Raw genomic sequence first — 17,874 nt, 5'->3', positions numbered from 1 at the left:
CCCCGGGAACAATGACTGCCCAAATTTACTCTTGACACCTTGACTTTCAGGCCAGGCCCTTCCCTGCTGTCTGAGTTCTCTGGGTTGCCCGCTGCGGCCCTGTCCTCCTGGAAACCACCCCCATGACTCTTTCCCAGGTACAAAACAGAGAAGCCTGGGCCTGGGGACAGTACAAGTCCAGCAGCCCGGTATATCGTGCACCATGCTTCCCAGGGGAGGAGGCGGAGGTTGGGGGGTATGGAGGGAGGGCTGGCTGTCAGGGGGCTTTCCCCCTCCTGAGTCAGAGGATAGGGAGGTAAAGGGAGGGAACCTTTGCCAGATCTTGTCCTGAATTTCGAGAATGTGGGGCCAGATTCCAGGCAGTCTCTGTGGTGACTCTGGGGCAGGAATGTATCTGGAGCAGGAAGCCAGCCCGGCCAGGAATGCAGTGTCTCAGCACAGGGCTCTGTGTGGGCTCAAACCACACACACACACACACACACACACACACACACACACACACACACACACACACACACCAGGCACACACACACCAGGCACACTCTCCTCCAGGCCACTCCCTCCTCCCCATGTAGATATGCCGGAACCTTCAAGGTGGTTGGGATCCCCCACTGTGGGGGGCCACATGCTGCCTTCCCATCTGCCGTTTACTGCCCTAACTGTGGCAAGCGCCTGTCAGAGCTGGGCCAGGCCTTCACCACCCAGAAGGCTGTCTCTCCTTCCCCCCACCTTCTACCAGAGAAGAATCATCTCTCTCTTAGTGATGCTGGAAGGGATAGGAGGGGCACACCCTCGCTGCCCACCTGAGGGATGAGTAGCTACCATGAGTCCCTGAGACACATGGTGGCCCCAGCAGAGGCATCCCTCAGCCTCCATGGGGGAAGTCCCAGCTTCAGGAAGCACATCTCCTGCCAGCTAGGCCCTGTGGGAGGAAAGGCAAAGCCAAGAGCCCAGGGCAGCTTCTGGCAGACTAGAGATGGCTGAAAGCTGTGGTGACCTCCACCGTGGCCTGGAAGGCTGCCTTTGGTGGAGGGACAAGAGCAGGCTCCTGGCTCCTCAGCCCCCTGCCCTTACTGCCAGGAGTTCTTGAACCAGCGACTTATCCTTCCTGTCCTCAGTTTCTTCATTGACACAACTAGGATGACAACAGTACCTATTTCAGAATGGTGAGAACTGACATTAAAGCACCTGAGAATTACCTAGCAGTGTCACTTTGGGAAAGTCATTTTCTCATCTCCAATAGCAGGGGGCTGTATCCGATGCTCTCTCAGGTCACTTGTAACTCGAATCTGTCATCATTTCTGAAGTCATTCCCCAAAACACAGAAGAAAGTAAAGAGGGCACTGAGCTGGACAAATAGCAGCTGCCTGCTTGGGTGGTATCCCATCCCCTCCCCAGCTTGTCTGGGTCAAAGCGGGTGGATGCTCACAGCTGGGCAGAGACCAAAGGCTGCCCCCCACTTTCTCCTCTGGCAACCAGGATTGACTAATAACTCTCTTCCAAAGAAGTCCTCCCCCAGGCTCGGGCTGGCTGGTGGCTGCAAAGAACTCTGATGCTGAAACACTTGGGCCCTGGGGAGGAGAGCTGACTGCCACAATTAGGGGAATGGCAATCCACTCCAGTATTCTTGCCTGGAGAATCCTATGGACAGAGGAGTCTGGCAGGCTACAGTCCACAGAGTCGCAAAGAGTCAGACACGACTAAGTGACTAGCACTACACTGCTGCTGCTAAGTCACTTCAGTCGTGTCCGACTCTGTGCAACCTCATAGACGGCAGCCCACCAGGCTCCCCCGTCCCTGGGATTCTCCAGGCAAGAACACTGGAGTGGGTTGCCATTTAACACTACACTACTATTAGTTAAAACCTGTCCAGCCTTTGAAAGGCCTTCAACAGCTCACTGGCCGACCCATTTCACATGGGCCTCCATACCCCATTTGTTCTCTGTTCCTTAGAGCTACCATGAGTCTAAGAGAATGGTTTGTTACGCGTGGGGATCTGACCATATTAAGACCCCAATGTTCTCTTTTCCAACCTGTCACTTCCCTGCTGATTTTTTTTTACTGTCCGCAGAGCCTCAAGGTGAAATTCAAACCATATCTTACGGCATTCAAGGCTCCCATCTTCCTTTCCAATCTTGTCTCAGTATCGCCTTCAGCCTCTCCCCTAAGCTGAGCATTCCACTTGCACTAACCCCCTCACTCTGCATGTCTCTCCTCCATCTGTCTGAGTCCTGTTCCTCTGACAATGATGGCCCTGGCTCTGAACTCTCAGAGTGCTGCTGTGTGTTCCACGTAAGCTCTTCACACTCACTACCATATAGCACCTTTCATCATGTCAACTCTATTGCTGCCACTTGATTATACATCTTTAGGAAACCCATAAAAGTGCTCTTCCGGTATTCCCACTGTGCCAGGACCCAAGAATTTACAGAGGAGTCAATCAGTCCCCTTTTGTGAGCATTCTCCCTGCCAAGGGCTACACCTGACACTAGGTGGCGCCAAGGACCCTGTCCTACTTGGGACCAGATTATTGGGGCCTGACAACTCCTTGAGCCACAGACAGGCTTGATCTTTCCTATAAAAATAAAGGCAGCCATTCAGGCAAAAAGTGGGACAATTATAGCAAGGTATAAATTACATCAAGGTGCCTGAGGAGGCAACACACACAGTCTCTGCCAAGATTCCATTCAAAAAGAACCAGATAGCACCAAAGCACCCCCCAGCTTTTATCTTTTCTCTCCAGACTGACTGGGTGGTAAGGTAGGTGCTGCAGCCCAGCAGCACCCATGCACCTTTCCAAAATGTCCTCTGGGATTAGGACCAGAAGTGATGGGTGAATCAAGCCAAAAATCTGGCAGAGGACCACAGCCCCCTGTCTGACTCAAACATAGCCCCATGGCAGGCACGCCTAGCACCAGCTTTCCAATCTACCACCTGTGAAGCAGCTGGGGCTCCCAGGGGAGAGGCTGGCAGACAAACCCTGGCTGGGAGGGTGGGGGCACTGCTGGGTTGTCCCTCCCAGGCAAAGCTAACTCACAGCCCTGTCCAAGGTTACCCCTAGGGATGATCTTTCTCAAATGGGTACAGACAGCCTTGGGCAAGTACACAAAGTTCTTTAGATCAGGGGTCCTTAACCCTCCGGTCTTAGACTGGTACCAGTCCGTGCCCTGTTAGGAACCAGGCTGCATAGCAGGAGGTGAGCAGGAGGCCCAGTGAGCAAAGCATCTGTATTTATAGCCATTCCCCAACACTGCCATTACCACCTGAGCTCCACCTCCTGTCAGCAGCCGAGGCATTGGATTCTCACAGGAGCATGAACCCTAGCCCTAATGTCAGGGCAGAATATCCTGAGATTGCCACAAGACAGAAATCAAGTGCACAGTAAATGAAAAACGCTTGAATCATCCCCAAACCATTCCCCTCTCTGCCCCAATCCGTGGAAAACTTTTCTTCCACAAAATTAATCCATGGTGCCAAAAAGGTTGGGGACCACAGCTTTAGGTGTTGTCTCCTCACTTGCCTCCCCAGCTCCTCTGAGTAAGTCAGCAGGGCTGGCAGCATCCATACGAAGTAGAGCGAGGGGCAGAGCGCCAGCCCAGGCAGGGCTGGCAGAGGAAGATGCTGTCTTACTGAGATGGGCCTGGGCAGAAGCGGTTTCAGGGCCTGCCTCCTGTTTGCTTCCAGCGCTCTGTCACCCTCATCCCTCTCCAGGCTCCCAGTGAGACACTCATTCCTCTACCAGGGATCATCCCAATAAAACAGGCATCTTTACAAAATGGTCCAGGGAGAACATGACCATCCACTAAAAGGAGCCAGTCTCTTCAGTAGGGAGTGTCACATGGCGAAGCAATCTGGTAGGAGTGGGCTTGGGGTGGGGGGGAATAAGAGGGCGAAAAATTGTTACATGTGAATACTCTCCAGGGGTGTCCCTAGGGGTGGGGTGATTAAGAATCTGCCTCCCAACACAGGGTACGTGAGTTTGATCCCTGGTCAGGGAACTAAGATCCCACATGGCACAGGGTTTCTAAGCCAGCACACCACAGCTACTGAGCCTGCATGCTGCAGAGCCCGTGCATCACAAGAAAAGCCCTCACAGTGCAACTCAAGAAAGCCCACTCATTGCAGTGAAGACCCAGTGCAAAATTAAAAAACATTTTTTTAAAATAAAAAAAAGAGAGACTCTCCACCTAGGATTATGGGAAGCTCATTTCCAGGGGCTGGGGCAGGGAAGGAGAGAAGAGAGGGGCACCTACTTTATTTTGTTCACGTACAGTATATATTTTTAGTGCTCATATGTTGAAAACTTTACACAGTGAATACCTGTAGCCTCTGGCCCACCCCTCTCCTTCTGGACACTTATATCTGTGTCCCAACCTGCTTAATCCCCGGTGCACAAAGATGTCCAATGCAGCACCCACTTCGGGCTTTGATGCAGAGCCCATCCATCAAGAGGATGCAACAGTATCCAGCAGAGGCCTGGGGATGTGGACTGCCCTCACTTGCAGCTCAGGTAGGTCCCAGCCTCTGGCTTCACCCCGCTCCCCATCACCTTTCCAGGCCAACGTGCTATTAGCATGGGTTTGGCGTGGAGGTGCCCACAGAGTGGAGGGTGGGCTGAGAGCTCAGGCCTGGGAATTGAGGGTTGGGGGTGCAGAGTAGCGTTGGCGGGCATGCTTCTCGCAGTACAGCTCGTCCCCCACCCAGAAGTGCCCTCGCATCTTCAGGTTCAGCCCGCAGTCAGCACAGGTGTAGCAGCCAGGATGGCGGTACCGCCCCTCCTGGATACGGACGGCCTGGTTCCTGCAGGGACAGGGAGGGGACAGCCATTAACCTGGGGGGCAGGAGGGAGGGACAGGAGTGCCTGGCACGATGCCACCATTCCCATTCTCAGGGAGCCTAGTCCCCAGCCCAGAGCCAGGACCCTGGAAGGTCCCAAAATCTCAAACACCTGACTCCTCAAGCCTACCCTCAGGGACCCCAATCTTAAAGTCATTCCTCCCCCGCACAAAGGCAGACAAGCACCATCCTGAATCTTCTGGACTGTTAACAGAATAGTGATTCTCCAAGTGCAGTCCCAGGTGCCAAGACCCACAGCATTGTGTCACCAGGGGATGAATTGGAGATGCAAATCCTGGGGCTGGGGACCTCCTGAAGGGGAAATTCTGGGGGTGTTGGCTGAAATCCCTCAGGGGCCCAGCTGCAGCTCTTTGAGAACCAAGGCATAGGATCCCTTTCCTCAGGCATGCACAGCAGGGGTGGGCAGTCTCCCATTCTGCAGATGAAACATAGAGGCCAGGGACTTGCCTAGAGTTATCTGACCATCAACACTGAGCATGGAAGAAATTTACCAGGAAGGTGGGATGGCCAAGGTTCAATTTTCCAGAGAATGTTTTCTCTGAGCTACATTATCACGCCACCCACTAAGAAAAAATGCACCCACCTCTGGAAAAGGCAGCCTAAGAGCGGGAAGAAGGGATTAAGAGCAAGATTTTCCAGGAGGAGGCGGAGCAGATCTCCAGAGGCATTGAGATGATGATTGGAGAGAAATCAAAAACAGTAGCATTTCTTCCTCCTCCAGGAAGGCAGGGAAAGAAATGGAGCAAGAGGAGAGACTGCAGGAAAAAGCCAGTGCAAGCATCCCAAGAAGGCTGAAACGACCCCTGAGCCCATCACAAGTCCCCTGTGGCAGTGCTCCCCCCTGGGCCTCTGGCTAGTGGATTCACACAGAGCATCTGGGCCCTGCCCTCCCTATCCCAGGCCCTGCGCCCCAGGCCGCCAACACTCACGCGATGCTGGTGTTGCACTTCTCACACGTGTGGAGCTTGGGTGGGCTGGCCAGAGCCCTGGAGGTGGGCAGGGAGGACTGCGGACTCAGCGAGCTGGGCAGGTAGGCAGGTGTTCCACCTGGACAGGGGGGAGGACAGACAGACACATCAGAGCTTGTCCATAGCAGCAGCATCAGGCTGTATTTTTTTTTTTTTTTTTCTTTTTTTTGGCCACAAGGCATGTGGGATCTTAGTCTCCCAACCAGGGACCAAACACGTACCCTCCTGCATTGAAAGGCAGAGTCTTAACCACTGGACCACCAGGTAAGTCCCCAGGCTGTATTTTTGATGCTCACTCCACCTCCCCCAGCACTAGGTCCAAAGAGACTCGTTGTCAAAGGCACACTTCCAAGTGGACCTCAACGCAACCCTGGGTATGAGCGGGGGTCATGGAGGAAGGAGATGATCATGCCAGACCCTTGGCTGAGGCTGGTCAAGGGCAGGGAGCAGATTCAAGGCTGAGCTACCCAAGCTAAGGCAGCCTGAGCAGCGTCTGTGCTGAGTGTCTGACACATCAGACCAAGCAGGAGGTTCCTTTCTACTGATCCAGTCATAATGACACTAAGAGACATGGTAATAACAGATAATAACACATACCATACCACCTCTGTGCACTTTTCAAAGGGCTCTCATGTGCATTATGGTGTCTGAGCCTTGGAACAAAGTGAAGGTGAAGCACAGATGTTACCTGGCAGGTATGGTCCCTGTCTACAGCTGAGGATGCCAAGATTTCAGGGGTGAAGTCACCATCTGTCTGCATTGCCCTCACCGCCCCCACCCCCACCCCGCCTCTCTCTGTACCCACTTCCAGGGCATGCTGAGGCCTTGGGGTGGTGATGGACACACTTTGCCCCCCTCCCCACCTCTCTCTGTGCCCCCTTCCAGGGCCTGCCAAGGCCTTGGGGTGGTGATGGATGTGCTTTGCTCCAAAGCTTCTTACCCTGTCTCCTTTCCCTCTGTGAACACCTCCAGGAGCAAAACATCAGACTTGGAACCAGTTACCAGGTTCCCCTCCAGTATTCCTGCCTGGAGAATCCCATGGACAGAGGAACCTGGGGGGCTACAGTCCATGGGGTTGCAGAGTCAAACACGACTGAGTGACTGACATTTTCTCTTTGACCAGGTACCAGTCATTCTGCTGATCAAATACTTCTGACAGTCCCATCATTTGTCCCCTTGATACCACTGCCAAGGCCAGGCCCTCCTCATCTCTCCCCTGGAAGGAGGCAGTGCCCTGCGCCCCGCCTCCCCCGGCATCACACATAGATACACACACACACACAAACATCCACTTCCCAGAATGCTGAGCAGCCAGTCTGCCCAATACACGGAGTTCCTCGGGAGTAGATTAGTAGTAGTAGTAGTAGGTGGTGGTCCCGACCACCTTCGATTGCCACATAGCTCAAGGCTGGTCCACTGGATGAGTCAGTAAACGTCTGATGAATTAACAACTCACCCACTGGTGGGAGACCATACCTCTGTTGCCTACTTTGGCCCCTCATGTATCCTCTGTCACTATTTAACCCAGCCCTCCTGGGTTAGGACACTCCTCAGCCTGGATGCAAGGCTTCACAGCTAGGACTTAACCTCCACAGCCCCCCTCCATGCAGCCAGAGTCCTCTTGATCCCACCCGAAAACCCTCTGGCTCAGACCTCCACATTCCACACAGCTCCCGGCCACCCTCTTAAGGCCGTTTGTGAAAGACTTGATCTTTCTTCAAGGGCCAAGGCAAACCCTTCTTCTTCCATGAAGTCCTCCTTGGAGACCCAGGGCCCACCACCTACCTTTATGGTTCCCTTGGCACGTCCTTGAACCTAGCCAGCACCTTTGGGTGCAACCCAGTAACCCCTACCAGACCAGAGGCTCCTGAAGTTCAGGGAAGGTGGCTTCTATAAGTCAGAGCCTTAAAAAATACTGATTTAAATGCTAATTTATTAACACATCTGGTCAGCAGTTCAGAGTGTCCTGGGGGAATGTCCTCCTGCCCAAGCCCCCAGGGGCTCACCTCTCTCCTCAGCTTCTAGGGCTTCCTGCAGGAGCCGGAAGGAGCTGGACTGCCGGGGGGCCATTCGTGCCTCGCGGTTTTCTTGCAGCATTTTGAAGACTTCTGAGTCCTCTCTCAGGAGGTGGCTTTCGCCTTCTGAGACCACACTGCAGGGATGGAGGGAGCCAGCCAGGAGTGAGGGACCCATGCCCGGGGGTTAGGAGGAGCAGGAGGGCAGAGAAAGAATGTCCCGGGGCGGGATAAAGGATTCTGGGGGTCAAAGGGAAGCCAACTGGGCTTACAGAGCTGGGACCCCCCCACCCTTCTCCGGGAAACCTGACAGTCTCCTATTGCTCCCAGACCCTCCAAGATCCCATCCCTCCCTCCAGACCCCAGTGGTACCTGAGCCTGGAGCTGGAGGAACGGGCACCCGGGGAGGGCGGTGGCGGCAGTACCAGCACCGCTGAGTCGCCAGCAGGGCTGAGGCTGGCCTGTGGGAAGGAGAGGCACCAGGGGAGGAGTCAGCAGTGGGGCCCTGGGCCAGCACACCCATCTGAGCGGCCAGGCTCAGCTGTTCCCCAGGCCAACACCAGGGGGCCCCCGGCCCTCGCTGACCAGCAGGCTCCCCCTGCTGCACCAGCAAAAGCCAGCAGCTGCTCCTACTGGGTCCGAGAAGGGAGGGAGGCCAGCACCCAGCTCTGGAAGGGTGAGCTGCTGCCCAAAGGGGAACAGGCACGGGACAGAATGAAGACGAGCATGTGGGGCAACCATGCCGGCTCCTCTGCCATCTCACGGATTGTGTTTGCAAAGACGTTGCTTACTGGCGCGGGGGGAGGCAGACAAGCAGAGAGAAAGTAAGCTGACCCTTTTGCAATGAGGAAAAGGAAACATAAAGGGCCAAGACCCTTCTTGGTGTCAGAGTTGGGGCCACACAAAAGTCCCATCTCCCCCACATGCGGGGGGAGATCTCTCCTCTGATAACACTAGGGTCTGGGCTCACCAGCCTCTCCCGACTGCCCTGGGAAGTCTGGTCCTGGCCCATGGAGCCTTGAGGAGCCAGGCCTGTTTGGGGCTCACAGCAGAGTCCACTGCTCAGTGTGTGCTTGCCCTCTGGGCCTCTCACACCTGTTCTCTACCTGGAAATCTTGCCTGCAGTCTCCCTGTTGCTCTGCTTTCTGGCCTGCATCTTGCACTCTCTCTGTAGCCATCCCCAAAGGAGAGGAGAGCCTCAGAGACAACTAGGCTCGCCAAGACCAGGCTGAGGGCACAGTTTCCCAGAAAGCCAAACACTTTCGACTTTAAAATTCAAAGTCAGGGATGGGACTTTCCTGGTGTTCCAGTGTCTAAGACTCCAAGCTTCCAAAACAAGGGGCCCAGGTTTGATCCCTGGTCAGGGAACTAGATCCCACAGGCCACAACTAAGAGTTTGCATGCTGCAACAAAGACAGAAGTTCCTGCATGCCGCAACTATGACCCAGCGCGGCCAAATCAAATGCTTTATTTTTAAAAAGTTGGGGCTGAAGTATACTGTCAAGTGGAAAAACTTCATGACTTCTTAAGCTGAAAACAAACTTCAAAGTCTTAAAAAAAAAAAAGCCCTAAACTCTCACTGCACCAGACCCCCTGCACCAGCCTGCATTCTTCTGTTCCTCGGCTTCTACAGTAAGGAGATTAAAGGTCAGAAAGGAAACTGGCTGGTCCAAGTCCCTCAGGGAGTGGGAGGCTGGGCTAGGACTCCTCGCTGGGCTCCTGGGTGCCCGGCTGGTGCCATGCAGTCAATTGACAGATGGTGAGGCTGTTCCCTTAGGAAGGACAGCCAGCACCAGGTACTCAAGAACAATGTTCATCTTGCTGTCCCAGACAGGCCAGCATGTGCCCTGCATGGGGGCACTGGCCAGCAGGGAGGGAGAGCTGAAATCCACCCTGGCTCCCTTCGTAGGCCATGTCCTCATGCTAGCCAGTGAAACAAGGGCTGTTTTTACTTCATATCTGGTCACCCAAGAGTGTGCCTGTTGAGAAGGGGGCAACTTCTGGTTTCTGAAGGGCACCATAAGGACTGGTAATGTCCTACTTCCTGAGCCCAGTGATGCCTTAGCCAACTCGGGAGCCAGAGGCAAGGCCATGACCACTGCAGCCTGGGGCAGTGGTACCTCATCTGTAGTCACCTCTGCCCCCTTCTACCTGCCAGACCACCTCATCCCCAAGGTGGTGGTGGTTTAGTCACTAAGTCGTGCCCAACTCTTCTGACCCCATGGGCAGTAGCCCACCAGGCTCCTCTGTCCATGGGATTTCCCAAGCAAGAATAATGGAGTGGGTTGCCATTTCCTTCTCCAGGGGATCTTTCTGACCCAGGGATTGAACCCACGTCTCCTGTGTCTCCTGCATGGCAGGCGAGTACTTTTACAGGTGAGCCACCTGGCAAGCCTGTAAAGAGAAAAGCCCAACGCCCTGACTTGGAGCAGCTTCACCTTTCCCCTCCCTTCCCTACCTCCCTCCTCCCCTCGAGGCACCCATAGGTGACACTTCCCTTTACCAAACCACCTTTCATCTCCAAAGCTGTTTATCTGCTCATCAAGAGCTGTCACTAGCCAATACTTCTCAAAATGTATTGCGGGGGATGTTAATAACTGAGTGCTTGGGGGAGTGGACAATGGGGAACCCCAGGAGAAATTCTGCAGTTAAACAAGTTTAGGAAATTAATAAAATTAAGCATCTTTCTCACAGGACTTTTCAGAGCCTTTAAGGTACTCAAGTGCATGAGTGGTTCCCAAGAGGGAGCTATGTGTCTGGTGACTCCACCCCATCTGACCACAGCCTCATTGTCGTAGACCAGAAGGCAAGTTTCACGGGGTTAGGAATTTCTGCTTTTCCACCAATGTATCCCTAGAGCCTAGAAGGGTGCCTGACCGAATCAGCTGCTCCACAAATATTTGTCGAAAGAATGACAAGAGGCCTCAGGATCAAAGAAGGGAATTCAGAGCCTCAGGTCCAACTCTGAGGCCCAGAGAGTGGAGGAAGGGGGCCTTGTCCAAAGTGACACGGTAGAGGTAAGACTAACCCAGGTCTCCCTGCCACCCCGCCCAGAGCTCCTCTTCACACCACATGGGTGGTCCTCAAAGCTGTGTGTACAGCAGATCCCTGAGGGCTCCTGAGAACTCAGATGGGTGGCCCCACCCCACCCAGGCCCTCACCCCTGTCTGATCCAGTAAGTTTAGACTGGAGCTTGAGAATCTGCATTTCTAACAAGTTCCAAGGTGCTGCTGCTGCCACTTTGAAAGCCACTCCCCATCTCATCTGCCTTTCCCCTTTGCCCTGGTTGCAGACACCGGGAGGAAGGAGGCCAGGATGGACCAAGCTCATCCCTAGCTGGTCTCAGCCCCTATCTCTGTGGAGAAGGCCCCCAGGCCCAGACACGCCAGGTCTTGCTCCAACTGCTGTGTTCCCATCTCCCCAGCTCATCATCTCTAATCCGAAATCTACCTCTGACATCCAGCAAAATTCCTGACAAAGCCTTCTCAGGCCACCCCAGCCCACACTCAGCTGTCCCCTCCCAGAACGCCTCCTGCTTTTATAATTAAGACCATACCGTTCAGTGCTTAATTGTTCCAAAGTTGTTTTGCATGTCTCTCTTATCTCTACAATTATGTTTGAAATTCCTTAAAGATGGTGTCTCATTGAATATATACATCTCTATGCCCACGTTGCATGGAGGGCCACTGGGCAGGCCCTGCAGCGGGTCACCAGGGAGCCCCTACTACGAAGCCTCCAAAAGACCCTGCTCTGTCCTTCTCCAGAGCCCCCAGTTTCTAGCACCCTCCCCCAGCCATCTCCAAAGGCTCTGCTTTCTGGAATGCAGAATCAACTTGAGGTAGGATTCCAGCAGCTGGGCCTCATCCCCTTCACCCCAAAGGCTGGACCTGCCCCCACAAACTCTGCCCCCAGCAGCTGTGGCCAGGACTCTTGGCCGCCTCACTCCTCACCTCCCCAACCCTGCCCCTGGAGAGGAGAAATACCACCAAGGGGTGGGGGTTGGGCTGTCACTCGTAGACAGTGGGACCTGGGGGGTCCTGTCTGTCAGACAGTGGGACCAGGAGTAAAGGGCTGGGGAGGGGGGAAAAAACAGACAATAAGCCAAATGCAACTGGAGTTGGAATCACAGTCCGGCTGGTGGTTCTCTGGTGGTTCTTGGGGGCTGAGTCAGAGGAGGAAGAGGGGGGATGGGTGATGGGAGTTGGGGGCGGGCATGGGGCTTGGAATGGGGAGGAATGTGTTCAAGAGATGCAGCCAGAGCCAAAGGGAATCATCCCAACAACAGCAGCAAAACTATTTCGGTCCCAGCCCAAGAGAAACACTGGAGAAGGGAGGAAGCCATCAGCAAGGAGGAGGTGGCAGCGAGTAGGAATGTAAGATGTAGAAGGCCACCTGGGTCTAGCCAGCACAAGGACTGTCTCCCTCACCAGAGCGCTGGCCTCCTAGCTCCGGAAAGGAGCCCACCACTGCTAGGAAACCGCAGTGCTGATTGCCCAGGTGGGGCCAGCCACCTGCGGCCCTACAGGCACCACTACCAACCAACCAGGTATCCTCACCTGTCGGCTTCCACGGCGGCCCCCATAGTACAAGTGGTCAGCAGAAGCAGGTTCCAGGGAGTACGCCAGGCTCTGGAAACTGAAATGGGGAAATGGACAGAGGGTGCCTGGGTCCTCTCCACCAGGCTGCCCTAAGGAAACAGAGGTGACCCCCAGAGCCCCCTAACCTCAGCTTCGGAGACTCTGAGAGGCTAGCCTGCACCTCTGGATGCGGTGCCCACCCGCTGCGCTCACCTGTGGCTGGTCACCACCTCTCCAGTGGGAGCCTGGGGGCTGGTCGGGGGCAGGGTGAAGAAGGGGCTGCATGGTCGGGGGCTGAGGGAGGCCTGGCTGTCAGTGTGTGTCCTCCTGGAGCTCTGTGGAGAGAGGGGCCTGGAAGAGCAGGGCCGAGAGGAGCAAGGGAGGGGCCCCCATCACTTCAGGGTATGGGGCTCCCAGCAGGAGGCATCGTCCTACCTGGAAGCGAGTGGCCAGCACTTCCAGGGAGCTTTCCCCATTAGCCTGCCCGGGAGAGGCAGCCTGGGGCCTGAAGAGAAGACAGAGGGAGGTGAGTGTCACCGGGGTCCTGGCACCTCCACTAAGCTGGTAGGGCCTGTAGATTCCAGCTGTCCCCACACTGGGTTCTCAAGATTAGGAAAATGTACATAACATTCAGACATCAGGTAGCTAAATCTCAACTTTACCAAATTCACAAGTAACTATCATCAACGGCCACCATCATTTCTTACAACAAAGGACAATTCAGCACTACAAAGTAGAAAGGACATCGTTTCAGCAAGAAGTTCAATACATTCAAATTTTTTAAAAACTCCAAACAATATCACCCCTCCCTCTGCCTTGCCTTTGTTTTTCCTTTTCTTTATTTTTTTTTGGTGGTGGTGGGGGAACATTTCACCCAAACTATATCACTGGTCAGCATCAGTTTGTGGATCAGTTTGGTAGGGGACAGCTGACTATATATAAGTAATCCTTTATCCTTCACCCCTGGAGAAACTCAAGACCAGAGAGAGAGAGTTGCCAAAATTCTTAAAGGCCTACAATGGCTGGGCCCACTGCCCCCTTTTCTCCAGGGGCCTGTCCCCTGCCAGCTCAGCCTTTGAAAGAATCACTTCTCTGCCCCTTCTGCAGGCTTCCCCCAATAAAACAGAGGGTGGAGCCAGCCCCACTTCCTGCCAGGCAGGGAGCTGAAGGACCTAAAGAACAAGGCAGCTAATCACCAAGGCACCCCCAACCCCCAGCCTCAGCTCCCCAGGGACTCCCCTCCGGTGGAATCTGACTGGAGCCTTGAACAGGAGGTGACTAGAGGGCTGGGAGCTGCTGAGGGTGAGGAATGGGCCCACCATGTCCCACTACACCAATCTTGGAGGTCTGACCACTTCCAGCAAGGTCAATAGGAACCTCAGTCCCCACACTCCATGCCAGCCACAGCCTCGGCTCTTTCCCAGGAGAGAGTTTAGGGCCTGAGTGAGGGGAGCTTGGGCTCTGGCCCCGCCCAGAGCACCACTTCCTGCCTGGGGCTTCTGAGTGCCTGAGAGGTCTCCTGGGGCTGGGGTGTTGGGAGAGGTTAGGAGGGGTTTGAGCAAAAGAAAGAAGAAGCAGGGAGTCTGGACCTGCCCCCATGTGGAACTGGAGGAAGCCTGGGGGTACCACCTCTCTGATGGGGCTGGTCCCATCCAAGAAGCATAGGAGAGGAAGTGATGGTGTCAGCAGCTCCTCACCCCTCCCCCACCCCACTCTGCAGCTTCTTGTGGATTTTGGTCCCCTCCCAGATGCCATGACCCATTCTCTACCCTCCTCCTCCAGGCCGCACTCCTGTAAACACTCAGGAGCCAGAAGTGGCACGACGTAGGCACTGAAGGGGCTGGGGTCATGAGAGGTCCCGGGAACCAGCATCCACAGCACTGGAGGGGTGGCAGAGGCGAGGAGAGGGCATGGAGCCCCAGCTCAGAGGGAAGCTGGTGGTGGAGGCATTGGCAGAGGTATAGGAGGTACCTGACTCAGGCTCAAGACCCGCCCAGAGGGCTCTCCTGGCAGGGGGATCTCCCAGCATTCCTGCCCTCTGACTCACTGGGATGCTCCACCCCAGGAAGCCACCTGTCCACCCTCCAACTCAGCCCAGGGTTCCAGGCTGGGAATCTGCCTTCCCCAACAGGGTCCAGAGAGGAAATGGGGAGCCACAGGGGGTTCTATGGGGAGGGAGACCCCAAACTCCTCACCATCCCAAGATCAGAACAGAGGGTGTTGGAGGCAGGGACCCTGGGGACCCAGCCTCAGGCACACCTTCCTCCTCTTCAACCCACTTCATGCCCACGCCCTGTACCCCACACACTGGGAACCAGTCAAACCCGGGCATCCAGGTGGCTGATGCCAGCCTGCCCGACCCTGACTGTTCACCCAACTCTGGTTGGGCACCCGGTTGGCCTCAGCTGTCCTGCTGCAGCCCCAGAGCCCTAAACCTTCCCGGGGATGAACCATAGTGGCCCAGGGAGGCCAGACTGGAGCCGAGGGTAGGGGATAAGGGCAGTCATTGTGCAGCAGGTTGGCAGAAGGCAGAGCAATACTGGCAGGCCTAGTGGAGGTGGAGGGCCTACCGGTCCAGCTGCAGCCTCAGGGGTGAGGGGCTCTGGCGAATCTTGCTCTGGGCCTCGGCGTGAAGCATGTCCTTTGCACTCTCACCGTTGATGGACACAATAATGTCACCAGGCCGGAGGTCAGCAGCCTCGGCCTTGCCCCGCTCAGTTACCTGGAGGGGATGAGGATCAAGTCGTCTCAGGTGACACTCAGGTGGGAATGAGGAGAGGAAATGTCCTTGTCCAGCCCAAGAAACACAGAAGCTGACCTGCACCAGGCTGGCCTGCATATCTCCCTTTAACATCACTCTCCCTGCCCACCAGTGTCCACCCAGTTAATTAGCTTATCCCCTCCTGGAGGGGTCCAGAAGCTGGAGTGGCAGCCCCCCCACCCCTGACTCCAGCACTGGGATTTTAACAGGGCCTCTCAAAGAATATGCAATGGCAGAATTTCAGGAACTGTGCTTGAAAAGAGCCCTGCTTGTGCAAACCAAATCATGCAGGTGCTGCCTGCCCTTGGAGAATCACCAAGAGCTCAGGGGGCCTCCCCTACTAACCACCAAAGTGGCTGCCAGTAGGTATGGGGTCGGTGACCAAGGAGAAAGAGCAGGCCCTGCACTTGGCCCAGCTCCCTTTCACTCCCTAGAAGTGGCCACCATATCCTCATGGCAACCTGGCCCCAGCTCTACCCCGGCCAACAATCTCAGAAGCAGGCCTTGACTCCAGAACAAAAAAAAAAAAAGAGAAAGGTGTCTGTGGGGACTGGACAGACAGGGAAGAACCTGACTCTGGGGGCACCTCCCCATCTCCTGGAACTAGCACTTACCTTGGTCACCATGATAGGCGTGTGGAAGTCCCTGCCCCCAGAGATTCGGAAGCCCCAGGGCGCTGGCCCCACCACATCCACCGTCAGTGCCATACCTGAGGCAGAAAGGATGGAGAGATGGAGCCAGCCCCTCAGCTCCCCAGGGGGATGCTGTGAAGTGGAGGTGAGGTGTGTGTGACAGGTCCCCGGAGCAGCCAGTTAGGGGCTGAGGTGGGGGTGGGGGGGGCGGGGGGGTCAGCGGGTGGAGGTTGGTAGAGGAAGTGACTAACCTCTCCCGCAGGCCTCAGTTCCACTTCCCCCACCCTGGGAAGTCAGGACTCTAAGTTTCCCCCTTAGCGTCTGTCTTCAGCAGAGCAGCTCCCTGGAGGCCAGCTGTTGGGGTGCTAGACACTGGGGCTTGCTGAGAGCAGGCAGGCAGGCAGGGCTGGCAGGTGGTGGATGTCAGCACTTCCTCTCCCCTCCTCCACTATCAACGCTAAGTGCCCCTAGTGCTGGCTTCCGGTCCCCAAACCCGACTGCACAAGGTACTTCCTCCCTGCTCTGGGGGAGGACAACACTCGGGGAACAGAAAGGGGCTGCACCACAGCAGGCTTTCAAGTAGCTGGCTGGGGGCCTCCCAGCTGCCTGCTGTGCCCCTGGGAACATGGTTCAAGTGGCAAGACAAGGCTTCCACCTCCCCCAATGGCCTGTTGCCCTCCCAGCCGCTCTTGCAAGAAGGACAGGCTCATCTGCCACGCTGGGCACACCCACCCCTGGGCGCTGACCAGCAGGGCGAGCTGACAGATGCTGCCGCCGAGCTGGGGCCACAGGACTCCCATCCAGGGCCCCTCCACTGGGTAAGGGAGTGTCCCTGTAGACCAGGCCCTTGTAGGATTTCCTGACCCTCTCGTTCTGGAGTCAGGAGCCAACCCAGGCAGGAAGCTGTAATGCCAAGCTGGGCCACCACCCTACCAAGCACCCACCCTGGGGCTGCCCTTGGGGAGGTCCATGGACTACAAATGCTGCCCAAATCTATCAAGCACACTGGGACCACTTCCTACATTTAGGAGACTGGGGAGAGGGTGCCCGGGCAAGTGAGGCTGTCTGCCCACTTCTCGACCCTTCGGCTTCCCCTTTTGCCCGGGCCCAACCTCTCTGTCCCTCCCACAGGCCCCAAGTCGGCTGTGGCGGCTAGCAAATGCCTTGGATTCCCAGACCTTTGAGCTGGTCAGTGGACTCTGCGCCGGGGCAGCTAAGAAGTGCCCAGCCCGTCGGCCCGGCTCGCCCAGTTCAGGCTCCTTCTAAGTTCTGAGACCAAAGTACCGGTGCGCCTGGGGGCTGGAGTAGGAGCGCCCGGGAGGAGAAAGCCCAGCTCCAGGCGGGGAACCGACCGCAGGCGAGGCTGCGGGGAGCGGCCGTGCGCAGAGAGGTTCGGGCACCCAGGGAGCCGCGGGCGCACAGAACGGCCAAGGCGCCGGGGCCGGGGAGGACGCCAGCCATGCGCCCCGAGCACAGGTGGGTGCGCTCACCTGGCTCCCGCTCACCTGTCGGGCTGGGCGGCAAGGCCCGAGAGCGAAGGGAAGGGAAGGAGGGAGGCAAGGAGAAGCCGCTGCTCCCGCCGCCGCCGCCGCCGTCTGCCTGACTCAGGGGAGAGCCCGCCCGGGACTCCGAGACCTGCCTCCACCCATGTGATCCCAGGGCCGCCCCTGCCGCCGCCCCAGCCGCCGCCCCTGGCCGGGGAGGCCGCCTCCTCCGTGCAGCCCAGCCCGGGCGCTGCCACCTGGCCCGCGCCCGCTGGGGGCCCGGGGCTACTCTCCCGAGAGCCCCCTAGAGGCTGCAGCCGTCCTCTCTGGGGTAGCCCCATCCTCCCGGGGACAGGGGAGGCGTTCTGGTGACGGGCCCGGAGCCCCACTTCGCAGACAGCTGAGCCTGCTGACCCCCGAAACTCGTCCTCCTTCCAAGGGACGGGGGCGGGGACGAGGTGGGGGAAGGCCGGCTGGGTCTGTCTGCGGTCCGCCTGCCCGGCTCCTCCGCCCACTCCAGGCTCAGACGCTGGCGCAGATGCAGCCCTGACACCCACAGATCCCAACCCGGGGGCCGCGC

The 17,874-nt window shown here is 56.5% G+C and overlaps 1 protein-coding gene across 1 annotated transcript; it reads right to left on the bottom strand.

Moving 5' to 3' along the window:
* Positions 1–4,261: 4,261 nt before the first annotated feature.
* Positions 4,262–17,411, bottom strand: PDLIM2 (PDZ and LIM domain 2). Its single transcript, NM_001034430.2, is given in 10 exon segments — positions 4,262–4,800; positions 5,787–5,904; positions 7,832–7,977; positions 8,213–8,301; positions 12,397–12,475; positions 12,631–12,752; positions 12,853–12,922; positions 14,988–15,139; positions 15,793–15,887; positions 17,316–17,411. Coding segments are annotated over 9 exon segments (1,047 nt in total). The 5' UTR covers positions 15,886–15,887; positions 17,316–17,411; the 3' UTR covers positions 4,262–4,622.
* Between the last annotated feature and the right edge of the window lie 463 nt (positions 17,412–17,874).

Source organism: Bos taurus, chromosome 8 (genome assembly GCF_002263795.3).
Source record: "Bos taurus isolate L1 Dominette 01449 registration number 42190680 breed Hereford chromosome 8, ARS-UCD2.0, whole genome shotgun sequence".
Taxonomy (NCBI): domain Eukaryota; kingdom Metazoa; phylum Chordata; class Mammalia; order Artiodactyla; family Bovidae; genus Bos; species Bos taurus.
Note: the sequence above shows the minus strand (reverse complement) of the source record. Positions and strands in the feature narration are given on the sequence as shown.